The following is a 19,416-nucleotide window of genomic DNA, read 5'->3' on the forward strand; positions in this document are numbered from 1 at the left end:
ACCCGCTATACGGTATATTACTATGCACTGTTAGAATATCTTTCAAATTGACAAGTTAGCGCCGCCCTTTAATGATCTTAATCTCAGTTATGCATATAAAATCTCGCATATATTTGTAGTAAATAATGTAGCTTTAAGTTAATACTAACATATTGTTAAATTTGAATTTTCCAAACGAAGAAAATGAACTTATTTTCAGCATAAACTTACCTGTTCAATGTCATTTATTCGATATTTATTTTCTAAAAATGAATACGCTGTTTTCAGAAAATCGAGTGTAAAAATAGCATGTGGGGGACTTCTCAAAAGTAAAATAAAACTATGAGGTTAAAAGTATTTACATTGTTATTGATTTAATTAAGTTGATTTGCTTTATTTGTTTGTAACGTTCTATTTTGCTCGAATAGCACACATGTTGAGTCTGCTCTTATGTTTTAAACTATTAGAAATATTCAAAATCCTGAACAAGTATTACGTATAATACATTGGAAGTCAGTTTTAGCCGACCCCTAAAGCCTATCTCGGGAAAGACTAAAGTGAATTATTCGCTGAGCAACGGATTACGGATGTGTAAATTCAAATGCACAAGCGAATAAGGTAATACTTTCTATGAGATTCTGTCAATGATTTAATATTTACATCAATTACCTGAATTACAGGTCTCCTGAATATATTCTACACATTTTTGTGTCATATTTCGAGGTATTTTTCAACACATTTGTGTTCCATTTAAACTTCAAAGTTAACTTTGTTTCTGTATTTATATATAGTTGGTACATCTGAATTATGTTTCCTTGATTAGGGTCAATTTAAACATGCGATCTCACAATACCATCTCTATGTTTGTTAGTTTTACAATCCAACCATTGACATACACGGCACTGCTTCAGTTCCTACAAAAAAAACTCTTGGTGTAATTACGGTAACTGCATTTGGAGTAGTATGGAAATGTTAATATTCAATATTCATGTTATTATAAATTTAATGTCTTGATACGCCTCTAGGCCAGGCCGAGTTATTAAGACTGCTGGCTTCGAATCTCTTGCGTCTCTTGTGTGCTTAAAACGTCGCTTCCTTTGGGTTTAGAAATCTTCATGTGAGGACAACTATATAGCTGGCTTAAGGTGATTCCTATCGGGTTCCCATCCATGCAGAAAATCATGGTCACCTGGTATTGTCCTCCGCCACAGAAAGCTGGAAAAAGACCGCCGCATGACCTAAATGTTTTCGGTATGACTCTAACCTAACGAAAACAGAAACTACTTAAATCGCGTTTCCAAAACTTGCAATACACACAATGGTAAACCGTCAAATACATAGTGTATTGGCGCTTTCCTTATATTTTTAATACGATTCCTCTTTATAAGCAAATTTTACACTAATCTACTTAATCAACTCCTTAAGTCTGACACTTATTATTTTGGGCTTTTGAGTAGTAAACTGTAAAGTGGAAATGTTTGTATCAAAATTTGAAATTAATCTAGAATGGTGCGTGAATGAACAGCAACAAATATTTTCTTTATAAATAGAACATAGCCTACAATTACTTATTTTTGGTCATTTTTAATTATGCACTATTCTTTTAGCTGGCATATTTTTATGAAATATCACCATCTTTAATAAAATTGTCTCGGTTATTGTACATTGCTATCAACCACAAGTAGAATCTTGTAATAATTATATACTTTTGATTTGCACTTTTTTGACATTTGAATGGTTAGGTGAAGTATGTGTGTTAATATTTCCAGCAGGAGAATAAAGTTTGTAATTTGATTCATGTTCAAAACTTGTGTCAGTTTACATTTTTCAACAAGAACGATTCATATTTCAGTTGCCCAAAGCATGTAACCCTTTGCCTTATAAAACAGAACAAATTGTAAATTATTCACCGTTACATAACTGAAATACTGTTGAAAAACGGCGTAAAACCCAAAACGAAAACAAAACAAGAGGGCCATGATGGCCCTATACATCGCTCACCAGAGTTGATCTGGCCTACTGACCAAGTTTTTGACCCCGCATGACCAAGAGTTGAACTTGACCTGAAGATCATAACTTTCTGACTAAATTTCGTAAAGATTTGGTTACAACAGTGGCCTCTAGAGTGTTCACAAGTTTTTCATTTGATTTGGCCGGTGACCTAGTATTTGACCCCATATGACCCAGATTCGAACTTGACCTATAGATTATCAAAACAAACATTCTGACTAATTCCAATGAGTTTCAAACTTAAATTGTTGTCTCTCGAGTGTTGAAAAAAATGTTCTTTGATCTGGCCTAGTGACCTAGTTTCTGACCCCACCTGACCCAGATTCATACTTGACCTAGAAATGGCAAAAACAGACATTCTAACCCAGTTTCATAAAGATTGAGACACAAATGTGGCCTCTTAAGTGTTCACAAGCTTTTCCTTTGATTTGACCAGGTGACCTAGTTTTTGACCCCACATGGCCCAGTTTCAAATTTGACCTAGAGATTATCAAGACAAACATTCTGACTAAGTTTCATTAAGATTGGAATAAAAATGTGGTCCCTAGAGTGTTTGCACATTTTTCCTTTGATCTGACCTGCTGACCCAGTTTTTGACCCTACATGATCCAGTTTCGAACCTGACCTAGAAATCATCAAGACTAATATTCTGACCATGTTCCATAAAGATTAAATCAAAAATGTGGTCTCTAGACTGTTCACAAGCTTTTCTATTGATCTGACCTACTGACCTAGTTTTTGACCTCACATAGCCCAGTTTCAAACTTCACCTAGAGATCATCAAGACAAATATTCTGACCAAGTTTTATAAAGATTCGGTCAAACATGTGGCCTCTAGAATGTTAAAAAGCTTTTCTTATGATCTGACCTACTGACCTAGTTTTTTAACCCACATAATCCAATTTCAAACTTGACCTAGATATTATCAAGACAAACATTCTGACCCAGTTTCAGAAAGATTGGGTAAAAATGTGGTCTCTAGAGTGTTAACAAGCTTTTCTATTGATCTGACCTACTGACCTGGTTTTTGACCCCACATGACCCAGTTTCAAACTTTATCTAGAAATTATCAAGACAAACATTCTGACCAAGGGTCATAACGATTTAATCAAAAATTTGGCCTCTAGAGTGTTCACAAGCTTTTCCTATGATTTGACCTACTGACCTAGCTTTTGACCCACATAACCCAGTTTCAAAATTGACCTAGAGATCATCAAGACAAATATTCTGACCAAGTTTCATAAAGATTGGGCCAAAAATGTGGTCTCTGGAGTGTTCACAAGGCAAATGTTGACGGACGACGGACGACGCACGTCGACGGACGCCGGACAATGACCATTCAAAATAGCTCACCTTGAGCACTTTGTGCTCTGGTGAGCTGAAAAAGAACATATCTTAAATATATATCTTATAGACTTGTAAGGTTTACGAAAACTACATCTATCTTTCTCAGGAATTTACTGAGACTTTTTGAGCCAACTGACAACTGCCAATGACGATCATGCTGAAACTGTATAAAACCCAGTAACAGATCATCTGAAAATGTCGGAAGAGGTTAGTGATAATAGGTAAGTAAAAGATGAAAGACAACCTTTACTGAAACAATACTGGTGTTTCTTGTGCAATTATTTCAAACGATCTTCCCATATGTAATATATTCATGTCTGAGGTAATTATTAGTGCTACCTTTCGCCTCTTCAAAAAGCAACTATTAATATTTACAATTTGCAGCTGGGGCTACAATTTGTAATGTCATAACAAACAAAAAGTTATTTGACCAATTCGTTGTTTGTTACATGTAACTTTGTACTGGATTTTTTTCGATAATATACCAATCCTTCTGGAAATTGATGAGAATATGTAACAAACTAACGTGACTTAAATCTGCCAAAGGTGGTAAACATGAAGTTGCAGAAGACACAATACAAGGACTACAGAAACTACCAGGAAGCGTTGGTGAAGTTATATTTTGACAATTGCTTTGATCCTTAGTATAATTCGCAATATGTTATCCATTTTAACAAACAGGTAATTTTCATGTTTTGAGGCCTCACTAAACTAAAGGAACCAGCGTGGGAGCCATCTGGTCTAGTCGCGTAATGGCTGCCAGGTACTTGAACACTAATTTTTCACTTGGCATGGCAACAGAGGTCTAAATGAAAGCTAGTTTCTGTTTAAATTTTATAGTGGATGTATTTGTGACATTTTAGTGGGAAAGATGGGAGAGCAGGTTGTATTTGGTGAAGTGAATTTCAGGTCACAGCAATGTGATTTTGATGTCAGTTTACAGTAAGCAAATGTGACCAGAGAAATCTCTCTTAAAATATACATGACCCCTACTTTTCTCTTCATTTTACATCAGTTTTATCATAACTCTTTAAAATGAGGTAAGGATTTGTTCTCTAAAATGGGTCTAGCTATGCTTGGTAGCTCTTTAAAAATGTCAGTTTTATATAGAATATATAGGGAAAACTATTTAACTGGTTGTGACCTTTGAATTAGTTTACATTTCATAATTAGTTAACGTACGTGTACTTTATTCTTTTCAGGGAAATGACTGGGGTGGAATTAGAAAAGGAAAATGATGACCATGGTGAAGTTGTAGACGAAACGACAGACCTACAGCAGATTCAAAATGAGATTGACAAAACTGGGTATGTACAATTCAATTGTACTGATTATTTTAGTTTCTTTTCTTATTTCGCTTATGCCTTTTTTCTGCGAACAGGTAATGCCATTCAAATCTCAGAAGTACAGTTTTATATACTATTTTATCTCAAACACGGAATAATTCATATTTCGGATCTGTCACGATTCTAAACCTTTTCGTATGGAAACAAGAAATATTTAAACTTATATCCAGATTTGCTGTGCGGTTACCGCTTACTTCACTGTACAAAAATGAAGAATGCAATTCTGGAAATTGTTTAAATTTATATGTAAATGTTCTTATGGACTGTTTAAGACGGTATTTAGTTACATTTCAGTATATCTATGGAATCGATTAGTATATCTGAGAAACGGATGGAATTAAAAGCTGTTGAGTGTGGTAATCTTGAAGCTGTAGAAGGTGCAGAAAGTGACCAAGAAAATCTTTCAGGAAAAGCTGGTATACACGGGTAAGTACAATGTAAGCTGTAATTTTTTCAGAAAGGAAGTCTGACTGATCATTTGGTTGGGTGATCTGCATTATGTGCATGAGTTGTTTACATTATTCTTCGAACAAGAAATTTTCTAATTATAAATGAGAAAGAAGTGTTACAGTCCAACTGTCCAAACATTCAAACGGAGAGGTTCCTTCCTATTTCAGATATGCTAATTACCATTTGTCTTATATATGAACAGAACTTATCTATATTCTAGGAGATCGGTTGGGAAATGTGAGAAACCGGCTGAATTAAAAGCTGATAGTGTTAGTCATTTTGGAGTTGCGGATAACACATTAAAGGATCTAGAGAAAATGTCAGAAGAGATTAATAAGAATTGGTAAGCTCAATAAGAAAAGTTTTGTGAAGGAAGAAAATAAGGTTGATTATGTTCTGTTGTGATTATTTGCTAAATGTTAATCTGACGATAGCATCTTCAAATTTAAACGTTTCTGTACATGTTGAGTTCTGCTTATTACGGGGCTAGAGGGCGTGGATGGTAGCATGCGTTCCCATTACCGTCCATGAACGGTCTAAATTAAACCAAGTCTACAACAAAGTCAGTTTTGTCGTGTTGGGTGACCTGTAAAATTTCCACTTTTTCTTTCTTTATAAATACAGATATGCATTTAGTGTTTTCAATTAATGTGAAAATCGGGAGTTATTGATATCTTAAATCTGCTTCTGTTTTTTATGTAATTGTTTTGTAGAATGTTAATGCTTTATAACTTATATTTTATTATTTCTGTAGGGAATCGCTGGCGATCTTTGAGAAACCGATGGAGTTAATAACTGCAAAGGACGGTAATTTTGAAATTGTAGAAGATACAGTAAGGGATCTAGAGAAAATTGAGTCTCCATTAAATGTTGTTGCTATAGCAGGTCTGTACAGAACAGGAAAATCATATCTGATGAACCGTTTGGCCGGCAAGACAAATGGTAGCGTATTAGTATTGTCAATAGTATGTATAGCAATTTTTCTGAGATGTCTGGCTGTAACAAAAAATTGCTGAGACAAGTTATGCATAATCAATAAAAACATGATAAAAGTAAAAGTGTGTCAAGCTCTAGAAGACAAATTGCTTAATTACAGCTTGAACTTCTCTAAACTTACTGTATAGGCTATATATTTAGTTCTAAATGCATATATCGGCTTAGAGATATACGTTAGCAGGTACAATAAAATTCCATTTTACTAAGCATAGTTTTGTAAATTAATGACTGAAGTAAAAGTAAACATTTGAATGCAATGTCATTTATCTCTGCCTTGATAATTATTTGTCGTATATTACCACCTCGTGCGTATTAAGGATAACGTGGTGTAATAACCATATTTCATATCTTGTAACGGGATGGTAATATTTAAATAAAATTTAGTCACTCTAAAGACAATCAAAATTAAAATCGTTTCACCGAGAGATTTTTTCGAATTTTATCATTTTTGGGGGAAATAATCGGTATTGAAGTTAACATTAATGCCTATGGGAAATATAATTTCTTTGATCTGGAGTTTCTAGAAAATGTTTCGGTAGAAAGCTGCATTATATGATTCTGATACAAATATCAAAAAGAAATCTAAAATTTCCCGTAGGGAAAATGAGAAAATGATTTTGTTCTGGTTTTCAGGGGAGATAACTCATGAAAAACCAAACTTATCAGGGGAGGTAATCTAAAGGAAATTTTCGAGAACTTCTGTCACTATATAACTTGTCAATATGCACCGTATTTCTATCGTTTGACATTTTGACATTTACAAAGCTTACATTATCAAGTTGTATGTACGCTTTTGGTGAAATTGAGGCCTATTACGGGTAGTCATCCTTAATATAACTTCAGTCCTATGAGAAACATTTTTCTTCTTGTTGAGAAACACTAACTATCATTAACATCAGCTTAATTTAATTTAAATAATAACTACATTGTTTCAAAATAAAAGAAATCACACTAGTATTGACTCACATACATCATTGAATTAACATTATGAAATCGCTACATAAAATATTTCCGAAGTATAGAAACAGGAAACAAAGTGATATTCACTATGGGAGCTAATAAGTTTTAAAACAATATCAGTTGATATTTACAGTGTTACCGTCCGTTAAATGTATACACGTTGCATTAAAATGTTGCAAGTTATGTATATTTTATAATATTATGTTGATCTTCTATACTTAAATTCCATAGCAGACTGCACATTTCATGACTGGACATAATATATGTATGAACTTATCACCAGCAGTAAAGCCTTCGAAATATGGTAGGGAGTAGATCTAAACATTTTCAAAAACATTATCATTTATTCAGTTCATTGTTCCTTCATTTGCATTTTAATTCGGTAAGTCACACTTGACTGAGCTACTGATATCGAAAGCTGTTGTCATAACAAGATTGCCAATTAAACTCCGTGACCTAAGAAACAATTGTATGAAGTATTGCCATGCAATACAAAGTCCCCTACTGGAAGGCACCTAATTTCTCTACTGCAGTATAACATAATGAACTGATACTGTCAATGATGTATAAACAATATTGTACTATATATACAATATGTTATAACAACACACTTGGATTAAAATGTGCATAATTATATAAAAAAACACACAGTTGTTTTCACATTGAATTGTTTCGGCTGATTATAAAAATGTTATCATATAAGTTATTTATAGTAACAACAAAGAGATATTAATACTAAAAAATCTATATAATGTAAGTCCACAAGAAACTCTTTACCAGGTAAAGATAGGTCACAGCCAGTAATAAAAATGTTACAATAAAATCTATTTATAGGAAAAACAAAGGGACGTAATTCTAACAACAAGGGTGCCTCATGGTGGTGAACATTTGATCCAAGTTACATCATAATCCCTCCATGCATGTAGAAGAAATACTCCGTACAAGCTCATTCTTGAATTTGACTTTGACCTCTAAATATGACCTTGACCTTAGACCTAGGGATCTGATTCTTGCACATGACAATCCGTCTTATGTTGGTAAACACTTGTGTTAAGTTACATCACAATCCCTCCATGAATGAAGAAGAAATGCTCCAGACAAAGTCATTCTTGTGTCTGACCTTTGGTCTCTTAAGTGTTACCTTGACATTAGACCTTTGGCCTGGGTTTTGCGCATGACATGTTTTCTCATCCATGGAAATATTTGTGCCAACTGATATCTAAATTCTGTTTTGCATGACAAAGTTATAGACCAGACAGGAAAACAATCCTCTTGACCTTTGATATCAAAGTGTGACCTTGACCTTTGAGCTAGAGTACTGGGTGTTGCGCATGACATGTCTTCTCACCATGGGGAACATTTACTCCAAGTAATATTTGGTGGATGACAAGAGTTCTGGATCGGACAAGACAAAAAAACCTTATTGACCTTTGACCTCCAAATGTGGCCTTGACCTTTGAGCTAAGGGTCTCAGCTTTGCACATAGCATGTTGTCTTATCATGGGGAACATTTGTGCCAAGTAATATTAAAATTCCTCCATGGATGGCAGAGTTACGGACGGGACAGAAAAGAAAAACTTTGTTGATCTTTGACCCCTAATTGTGACCTTGACCTTTCAGTTAGAGGTCCGGGATTTGTGCACAACACGTTGACTTATCATGGAGAACATTTGTGTCAGGTGATTTTAAAATCCCTTCATGAATGTCAGAGTTATGGACCGGACACGAAACAGACCCTCTTCATGCCATGTTAACATTTGACTGCTAAGTGTGACCTTGACCTTTGAGCTAGAGGTCTGAAAGTTGTGCATGTCACATTGTATTATTATGAGGTACATTTGTGCTAAGTAATAATAAAATCCCTTCATGGATGGGAAAGTTATTGACCGGACAGGTAAAAAGCCTTGTTGACCTTTGACCTCCTACTATGACCTTGACCTTTAAGCTAGGCGTCAAGGTTTTGCGCATGACATGTCATTTTATCATGGGGAATATTTGTACCAAGTAATACTAAAATCCCTTCAAGGATGGGACAGTTATGGACCGGGCAGTAAAAACGCCCTGTTGACATTTGACCTCCAATTGTGACCTTGACGTTTGAGCTAGGGGTCCGGGTTTTGCGCATGACACGTCGTCATCGTGATGGATTGATCGGGTCAATGTCTTATTGCCGTATTTACTCTACTGAAAGTGGTAACAGATTTAATTTGTTGTTGGATTTAGCAAGTTATGTTAAATAACTAGCGTAAATACTTACCTGACACTTTTTGGCAGTATAAAACAGACATTGCAACCAAAATTCTACAAGATGATTATTTTATATCTATATAGATGTGCCCTAGAAGGAACTTTTGCTATGCTTTCACTTGTAAAAGGAGAAGTATTTAACAGACTTTTCAATGGGGTAATACGAAAAGGCAGTAAATGCCTTCGATAATGATTTTTAATTACTACATAATTCCTGGAAAAAATGATTTTCAATTTTCTGAATTATTTTGTGATAACCCGTTGTTCTCGTGACAAATTCTCATGCAATCATTAATGCAACACCGCCTCGCCAAATCATTGCGTTGTGGCCCTGACAGATTTAAAAATGTATCTCCCACTCCAAAACTTAATCTGAATAACTTAGACAGTACATGTCAAGGCAATTTATCTATATAATTCACTTCTCAACCCACTTACTTAGTTTTGTAATTCCTTGTATTGCAATACAAACAATTTTATTATCATAAATAGGGTCAACATTCTAAGAAAGAATTAGATTCATAGTAGTTATAAAGCAGTATACATTAGACAATATCAAAATGTTTGGCGTAGTGTTTTACTATTTCAGCAAATCTACATAAACATGATGGTATGTTTTTGGAAGTAATATACCATTTGCATTTAAAGATCAAAGCAGAATATAAAGAGCAGGAACTATTTAAATAATCTGAGCGACATGATGAGTAAAGGCTTTCTTATAATTCTTTTTCAGAGACATTTTTCAGTTTAACTTTGATGTTTGTACAACACGAGCATTTAGCTTGTCAACATGCTATTAAATGTCGCTGTACATAACCTGTGGTTATATTTATAGATAGCTTTAGATACTTGGATATTACAGACCGGTCATAAAATAACAGTAATGTGCGTGATCATGCCTTTATAAATATAATTTTAGGATTTATTCTTGGAAGTTCTATAGAATCAACAACAAAAGGTGTATGGGCTTGGTGTAAAACGCATCCAACAAAAGAATCTCATGTTTTACTGCTTTTGGATACTGAAGGTCTAGGAGATGTTAAAAAGGTGAGACAAGTAACCTTAGGTGCATGGTAAAACACAATAATGAAATTGTCTCTGGTGTATTTATATAAAATGTTTTTATGGTATATTTGATGTCTTAATTATCAACATGAAATAATTAGACGTTTGGTGTCCATGATTGCTTGTAATCCTAAATAGCACGTACATAACCTAATAAATGATTATTAACATAACATAACATAACATAACATACATAAAGTTTTGATGACATATTGACCATATCGACATTAAGGATAAATCCCGTTTTCCAGTATTTCCGTACATAGGGTCATGGGAGCTGGTGAGATTAGCCGATATAAAGACCATGTAAAATATTAGCGATTATTTTTGCCAGAAAAGAATAATTTATGAAAGTTCTTACTTTCTCACAATGGAAATACTATTCTACGACCTCGGCAACATTTTTATTGCAAAAATAATCTGTTTACCTTGAAAAATAATAATAAATAATTTCACACTTTCGGTATCGAGCCACGGAAACGGCAGTGTAGAATAAAAGATAAAATTTAAAAAATAAAGTAAACTTTGAAGATATTGTTGCTACATCTTTATTACAACAATGTTTAATGATAATCTGCAATACCTTTTTATTCATTTTCTTTGTTTAAAACTTTAAAAAAGGATAATCTAAACACTACCGCCATGTAGCGTAATGGCCGATACCCCCCTCACCGTGAAAACGGGAACGGGCGTTTATTAGTGGTTAATACCGGAAAACGGGATTTTATCCATAATGTCGATATCGAGAATAGTCTGCGTATTAACATGAATTTCTCTTTAAAACGGTTACAGAACTTGTGAAACTTGATAATGTATTTACACATTACTTGTATAAATATTGTGGCTATAAATGTGCAATTGCAGTTTAATACCAAATAAAATATATGTTATGTTATTATGTATTAATGTGTAGATAAACCTGTTGATTCTTATATGTAGCTGTCCATGTGCAAACAGGATTCAAAAAATATATCCTGATTACGAAATTTCAATTTTATGCAGTGTTCATTTTAAGCATATAATGCGCCATCCTTAGTTAGTTGCAGAAATAAATAATGATACAATACAATACAGCTACTTTATATCAATTGTATGCACAATGTATTTGTTTGCTTTGCCTTTAGTTCCATTTTTCTGCAGTTATGTCTTGCAGTTAACGTATCAAGTGCTCAAACAAAAATACCTCTATACCAGTATGTTCCTCGCATGTAACTGCCAACTTATTTAGATAAATCAAAGGGTGGCGTAGGATGGAAGAATTCAATTAATTTTTTATCCATTTTTCACGGAGAAAGTTTGCCCCGCTAAGGGGTTGAGATTACGACCCCACGATCCTACTGAGTTACGCAGACAGCTGGTTTTATGTACACATCAAAATAATAGTGAAATGTTCTTATTTTATTCATATTTGATATTGTTACATCTGATTTCAGGGGAGCATCGATCATGACAACAAAATATTTACCATTGTCACTCTCCTCAGTAGCACACTCGTATATAACACGATGTCTGCCTTCAACCAAGATGCAGTTGAGAAACTTACGTATCCTTTACGGTGTTTGTTTGCTTGTTCTGGTCACAGTTTCAAATGACATGTTTTCTTCTTGTTATGGTACAATGAGAGGTGTCCCGCCATGCCATTATTGTTATTACAGCAGTACACCATTTTCCTTTAATTAAGCAGCTTTAAAGCTTTCACATATGACCAAACGAGTAAGGCGGTTCTAACCAACAGCCTGGATTGGCAAGTGATTTGTTAATGTCGATGAAATAATCTTGAACAAGAAGGTCACGGATTCGTGAGTCTCTAACATGCATCCCCTGAAGCAAACTCCTATATTATTGTATATGACTGGTTGCAAAACTACATATATATACTGCAGGAATAGACAACGCAGGCAAATATATTTATAAAAAAAGTTGGACGCAGCCTTGAAACAGGCAATGACAGAAACAACAATGGAATGTTTAAGCTAGTCAAATATATATAAAATTCCTCTTGGGTTTAAAATGTTTAATGACATGAAACACTTCGAATATTGATTTTTCTGAGGATATATTGTTGACAAACGACATGCCATTTTCTAATTGTGTTTAGTTGTGTTATAAATGTCTATACCGAGAGTGTTAAGGACCAGAATTTTTGTGAGAAACAAAACGTGTTTGGTAGTTGGCCATTTTACAATTGATTGTTAGAATTAACTAACAGGTAAAGATAATTAAAGCAAAATGTGTAAAACATAGATATATTTGTGTAATACTACTTTATGACTCAAAATAGTCTGATCATAGGGCGTCTACAATATGACTGAACACAGTTGGAAAAATTGCATGATCTATAATCTTACGACGTTTGTAAACAATATTCTGATATAAGTCAGGTTTCCAAGTGTCTTTAGATTATTATAATTTTTAAGATCAAATTTGAATTACGCGAGTAAAGGTTTGTAAAACATACGCAGGTTAGATAGTTGGTCTACTAATGTCAAATAGTAGAAACTTATAAAACGGTACACAAACCCTCTCTCACGGACTCGCTCTAATCTTAGAAAGTTATTAGTGTTTATTGTTACGAATACCCATAAAACTTCCATTAGTTTTATATTAGCTGCGAAGAACGTAAAAACATTGCCTTAACTCCATTTGAAGATATATCACTATGTTGTCAAAGAACTTGAAAGTCACGTCAAGCAGTTCTTCAGATGAATCGCTCGATTGTATAATGCCACAATTTGTGCTGTGTTTACGGGATTTTAATCTAGAGCTACGCATTGATGGTAAAGAAATCACTGAGGATGAATACCTAGAGGACTGCCTCAAGACCAAAGAAGTAAAAACGCCAGAAGACGACAAATACAATCGTCCCAGAGAGTGCATTAAAAAGTATTTTACACGTAGGAAGGTGTTCACATTCGACAGACCAGCAGGAAGAAGTGTCATGAGACGTTTAGACACAGCTCGAGATGAGGACCTTAACGAGGAGTTTATCCAAGAAACAGAGCGGTTCATGTCCTATGTATATGACTGTCCCGAGAAAGTTCTTCTTAACAAATTGCCAGTAACAGGCAGCAGTTAGTAGTTTTCATGTTCTATATTTTGGTCAAAAATGTCAAGACATATATTGATAAAAGTAAATATAAGCAAACAATGCACTTAAACTAAAAAAACTGAATTATAAAGTATTGATAGTGTTAATGGTGATCCAGTTTTAATTTTTACATAAAACATATTTTAAAATGTAACCACGTCACATCCTCATAATTAGATTCCAAGATTTTAATATACATGTGAGATTATACTTAGCTAGCCATTTTAGTGATGTAACCATGTTCGTTATTGTGATGGTACATATCAAAGAAATTTATGTTGTCATTAAACTTTTTATTCCTTTGTGTAGTGTTAGCAAAACTTATACGGTTCTACGTAAAAGCAATAAACGAAGGAAGTGTTCCATGTGTCGAGGATGCAATGATGACAATGTCAAGATTAGAAAACGAGCGACATACAAAGAATGCCGTGGAGGAATACAAAGCGCTGATTAAACAAATACAACTGCCAGTCTTTGACAAAAAGACACTACATAATTCTAATTTGAAATACCAAGAAAACACTTTATCAAAATTACATTCTAAACTATTGTTTGATACAGACAAAAAGATTGAAAAAGCTACAAAGGTAATGGGTTTTGTACTTTGTACATTGTACTAATTTTACTAGTCTATACATGTTGACATGCTGAAATATATTGTTTGTTCGCGTTTTTTGCTTCCAATGATTGTATCAATTATCACAATAACGGCCTGTAAAATGTCTGTCCGTACATGGGCTCTTTGCTGTTATATAGTACATTCGATATTTCTAAATTATATACGTCTCATTTCGTCTCGTATACAAACTCGGTCAAACCTAGTCTAATATTATTTGTTTGACTGCATGAAATGCCTCTTTAGGATCTTCTTATTCATGAAAAATCAAATGTAAATAAAGAATTTGAAATTGTTTGTTTGAGTACACAGTGATTTAGCATTAGTTTGTTTTGGTTAATTTCTTTTTTTTCATTTCTTGTACATCATAAATAAAATTCTTTCCGGCCTTTCCGGCAGTCACATGAGCTACAAGTGAACAAAACAAATATCTATTTTTTTTCTGATTGGCTTGTTACAAATAAATAAGCAAAATCGTACTTGTGGCATGTTTCTACCTTTATCTGTATTCACTTCAAATTTCAAATGTTTATTTGAAGTTGACGTGTTTAAAATATTTGATTAGTTGATTAGTTGCTTAGCCTACCTCGCAAGACTGGCACATGTTGTAAGCCGGATAGACTCTTCTTGCAAGCATCACGACACCAAACAAACGCCTAGCTGGTTGCCCGCACTAAAACAGCGTACGTCGCAAAAGTAAAACCAATGATTTAGTTAGGTTTTGAAAAAACAAATCAGATTGAATAAGACAAATTACATATCTTTAAGTCCAAATTGATGTTTTACTCTGCATGACTTTTATAAAGATCTAGTAATAAAGGGAGACAATCAAAAACATTTTTTGATAAATCTTTCTACTTCTGATAATCAGTATATGTCCAATATCTATTTATCTATTCATTTGCACATATCGTACATTGTATAAAACAATTCTTCAAAGTAGGATCTTATATTCATAACACAATTGTAACAGCTATTCATTCTTAAATAATGACATTATGAGCTTCTAAAACCAATAATGGTACATTGTTTTAAGAAAAGGTTTGCTAGCAACTAATTGCAAGTTATGAGACGCAAATGGATATCAAAGTTAATACTTAATTGTTATTGCAGATGACCACAGTTTCTTCCTTGTATAGAACATATTAGGACGTCAGTGTAACATTTTACATCACATTTAAGCATCTTGCGTAATGTATAAATCCTTATGTGCAGTGGTTATCTCATCAAACGTAGTTCCGTACAAGTGAAATTTACAGATAAGGTATCATTTACATTTTCACAGGCTGAAATGCAAACACTATATGAACAACTCGACCAGCAAAACGGAGACCTTTTATATGAACATTGCGTTGATAAGCTCCATGAAATGCACAAGAAAAGTATTAAGATTAACAAAGAAAAGGGAAAGTATGCTGTCGCTGGAGGACATACAATTTACAACAAAGACATGCATGATCTTTTCGAGGAGTATAATAAAGACCTCGAAACTACTGAGTTTGCTGAGGTATGAATATTTGATTATGCGATTACTTAATAATTCTTTCAAATTTACTGCAATGCATTTACGATATTGTGCTTTAAACTATATCCCTTATTTATAAATGTAAACTAAAATGGATTATGCATTCATTCAACATTTTTATATTGAATTTTGAAATATAAATATCCTATTTAGTCAGTATTATGCCGTTGCAGAGGCAAAGGGCTCAAAGCGATTTTGAAAGAAGAATGCTATCGGAAAGCAAAATGATAATGGATGTAGACAAAGCAAAGTCGGAGAAGGAAATAAAAGGTACATATAGTACATCCTCACTTTGTGTTGCGATTTTTCATTTATATGTACATGTAGTTTGTTTTTATTTTATAATTATCATAAATTACGCTCTTGCATTAACTAAGTGTTAACTGTATAATACGCTTTTTTCGCATTTGCATTAATTTCATTGTCTCGCTGATTATTGCAGTTATTAATAATTTCTTGTTAAATTGATTTTAGAAATACGAAACATAAGAAATTATAGTATATAAACCTTATCTAGTTTTATTGAATCAAGTCCCACATATATTGTGATAATGTACGCACACAACAAACAGTACAATTTCATCATTTGACAATTATATTTCTGTTCCAAACCTTTACTGCATAATATGTTATTTTCTTATAACTTTTACATACCACTGTATCGGCGAAATTACGATCACACTGATTTTCATTTTTTGCAAAAGAAACATGTTTTTGCTTCACTAAATGTAAGGGAATTCAGCGGTAAATCCGCTGGCACCAGACCAGAAAGAAAACATGTACAGAAGCATTTCCTTCTGGTCTGGTGTCAGTGGGTAAATCATACTAATATTGCCAGAACTTTACTTCATTTATTGATTCAAATTGCTTACGTTAGAAACAACAAAAACTACATCACAAGAAATTTAATTACACTTTTTGCATGTGGCTGATAAACTAAGTACCTTGCTCATTGCAGTATATCATACTAAGTAAATAGAATATGTTGTTTTTTTTTTTTTTTTTTTTTTTTTTTTTGTTACTGACGATTATATAATAAAGACGTTGTGTAAAATTGAGATATGACAGTCATGTGAAAGTAAAACCCGATTAGGATCGCCGATATAATTTATCTTACCGATCTTTACTTAATACTTCTGGTGTTCATATTTTTGATATACGGGTTGTTGAACAAAGTTAAGTATATAAGAGTGTATATTGCATATGTAACATTTATCATTCATAATCGATAACAATGCAGCTAGAAAATGTAAAACAGGATTTAAGGAAAACACAAAAAGCGGAGAAGAAGAAATTAAAGTTGAAACTTGAAAATCAAAGAAAACAACATGAAGACGAACTTGAAAAGATTCGAAAAGAGGAAAGACAAAGAGAGGAAAGAAGAATGGAAGAATTGGAGGAAGAAGTTCGGGAAACACGAAAAGCGTATAAAGAAAGCACAATAAGGTGTGCCAAATTAGAGGCTAGAACAAACCGACTACAAGAACAAAGCTATAGAGCGAGATCAAATACAACTGTGGAGCAGGAAAAATGGTGTATATTGTCATAATATTGTAATGCTTGACATATACTATATAATTAATCTCTGAACATAAACAGTATAACAAAGACAACTTACATACGTAAACATTCAATGTTATAAATGTATGTTATTTATAGTTTTGGATGCTACTGTCACTGTGATGAACCAAGCCTATATGAATAGCATCTACTTTAACATGTTTAACAATGTGTATTCTTGCATTTAATGTTAATGTACTTTCGTTTAAAACTAGTTAGTAAATTTTTTATTTATTTTTTTTTTTTTTGTGGGGGGGGGGGGGTGTTAACGCCATTTTTCAATAGTATTTCAGTCATATAACGGCGGGCAGTTAACCTAACCAGTGTTCCTGGATTCTGTACCTGGTCACCAGCACAAACCTGTTCTCCGCAAGTAACTGCCAACTTCCCCACATGAATCAGAGGTGGAAGACTAATGATTTCAGACACAATGTCGTTTATCAAATAGTCACGGGTAAAGATAATTCACACTGATGATAAAACAAAATTGATTAATAGGCATATTTCTTATTTTTATTTCTTATTTCCGAAAATAAAATTAATTAATGCTTAATCATCAAAATATGATTAGTAATATACCATTTAAGCAAAAAGCTTCTACTTGTCGCGGAAAGGTTTTTACACAAATTCTACAAGACAAAAAGAACTTAATATGTCAAAGATTTCAAGATTTTTGCAGCATATCAATTTTGTATGTCAATAAAGCAGAAAAATATTTTTATCATATCAACGACATATTTCTTGTAGATTTCATTGGAAAAATAGCGGTATGACAACATGTAAAAATGAAAGAGATTTGTTAGTGACATCTATGTATATAAATACTGATGTACTCTAGTAATTTATAAGACCTGATATCTTTAAAACATTTAGTTGTAGATTATATGTTAAATGTAGTACCTTCTTTTTTCAGTTGTACTTGGTTTTAGAATTGCAGGAGCAGACAATTCCCTTAAAAGTTAAGACGATTGCGATGACATGTGCCATCTTTTCATATACATACCAAATTCCAAAGTTCTAGCTAGCTAGGCCGTGTTGTTTTGCACAAGACGACTTCCAAAGTTGTTCCCTAAACAACGTGACCCCAGGGCGAGGCCATATTTGATCCTAGTGGGATAATTTGAACACTTGGTTGAGCCCCCGCTCCTCCCCTAGATGATGCCGAATACAAAATATCCAAGCCCTTATGACCTGTTGTTTTGGACATGAAGATTTATATGTTTTTCCTTTCGGTTGCCATGGCAACTAGAAGTATCTATGGAATTCAATTATTTGAAAACAATTTTAAAGTAGACCATCCGAGGAACATCCCTGTGAAGTTTCATCAAAATTGACCTGAAAATAAAGGAGGTGTTTTTGTATAGAAGAAAATGTGGACGGACAGACGGTGAGCGATCACAATAGCCTACCCCTGAGCACTTTGTGCTGACGTGAGCTAACAAAAAGCGCTAAAATGTCAGAAGCAATCATTTTCTTGTGTACAAGACGATGTTTAAATTATGCGTTGCTACATGAACGCTTAAAATAGTCCTTTTTGTTCAAATAATCATTACTTATGAGGCATGAGGCAAGGCCGTCGCCGCCGGTCCGGCCGGGTCATACATAGCCGAACCGCTTGTCTGCCGAGCATGATATATACTTTTTTTCTCGCTACTTCTCTCCAAAATACTGTTTATGCGTTCAAATTTCTCGATTTGTTAATGCAATTATGACAAGAATCGATGACGCATGTACTTAATTGATTGGTCACTGTCATTGATATGCATGCCGTGGGGTATCAAAACCACTTCTCGTCAAAGAAAGTGATTATGAAATATCTACCTGCTTGATCATAATGAGCAGGTATTATTGAAGATTATATTAAAGGGATGATGTATCAAAGACTTCGAACCCGGCTGTCCTTATTTCATTGATCTTTATTTTTTTTATTAAAACACTACGATATATGATAATGAACAAGTTAAAAATGTTTTGATAAATTGCTCTAAATCAAGATACATGTAGTTATTTTAAAATAAAGAACATTCCGACCACCATTTTCAGTAAGGAAATACCCAGGAAATATAGTTCCAACTATTGTTGAGACTGTCTGTTAATGCCATTTTCTATGTCAAAATGGATGTATATTTGATTCAAAAGTTTCCACAATATTTCCTTGGTCAGAAAATTGTAAAGACAATTTTTCAGTCTGCATTATCGAGAATAGAACATGTCTATGTAATGATGA

The 19,416-nt window shown here is 33.6% G+C and overlaps 1 protein-coding gene across 1 annotated transcript; it reads left to right on the forward strand.

Moving 5' to 3' along the window:
* The first annotated feature begins 486 nt into the window (after positions 1–486).
* On the forward strand, positions 487–16,013 carry LOC128556431 (guanylate-binding protein 2-like). Its single transcript, XM_053541600.1, has 12 exons — positions 487–597; positions 3,443–3,557; positions 4,539–4,643; positions 4,977–5,108; positions 5,353–5,475; positions 5,887–6,074; positions 10,255–10,382; positions 11,834–11,943; positions 13,050–13,471; positions 13,798–14,075; positions 15,390–15,611; positions 15,803–16,013. The coding sequence occupies exons 2-12, from the start codon at positions 3,532–3,534 to the stop codon at positions 16,010–16,012; spliced, it is 1,944 nt and encodes a 647-aa protein (XP_053397575.1). The 5' UTR covers positions 487–597; positions 3,443–3,531; the 3' UTR covers position 16,013.
* The last annotated feature ends 3,403 nt before the right edge of the window (positions 16,014–19,416 follow it).

The sequence above is a fragment of the Mercenaria mercenaria genome, chromosome 4, assembly GCF_021730395.1.
Source record: "Mercenaria mercenaria strain notata chromosome 4, MADL_Memer_1, whole genome shotgun sequence".
Classification (NCBI taxonomy): Eukaryota; Metazoa; Mollusca; class Bivalvia; order Venerida; family Veneridae; genus Mercenaria; species Mercenaria mercenaria.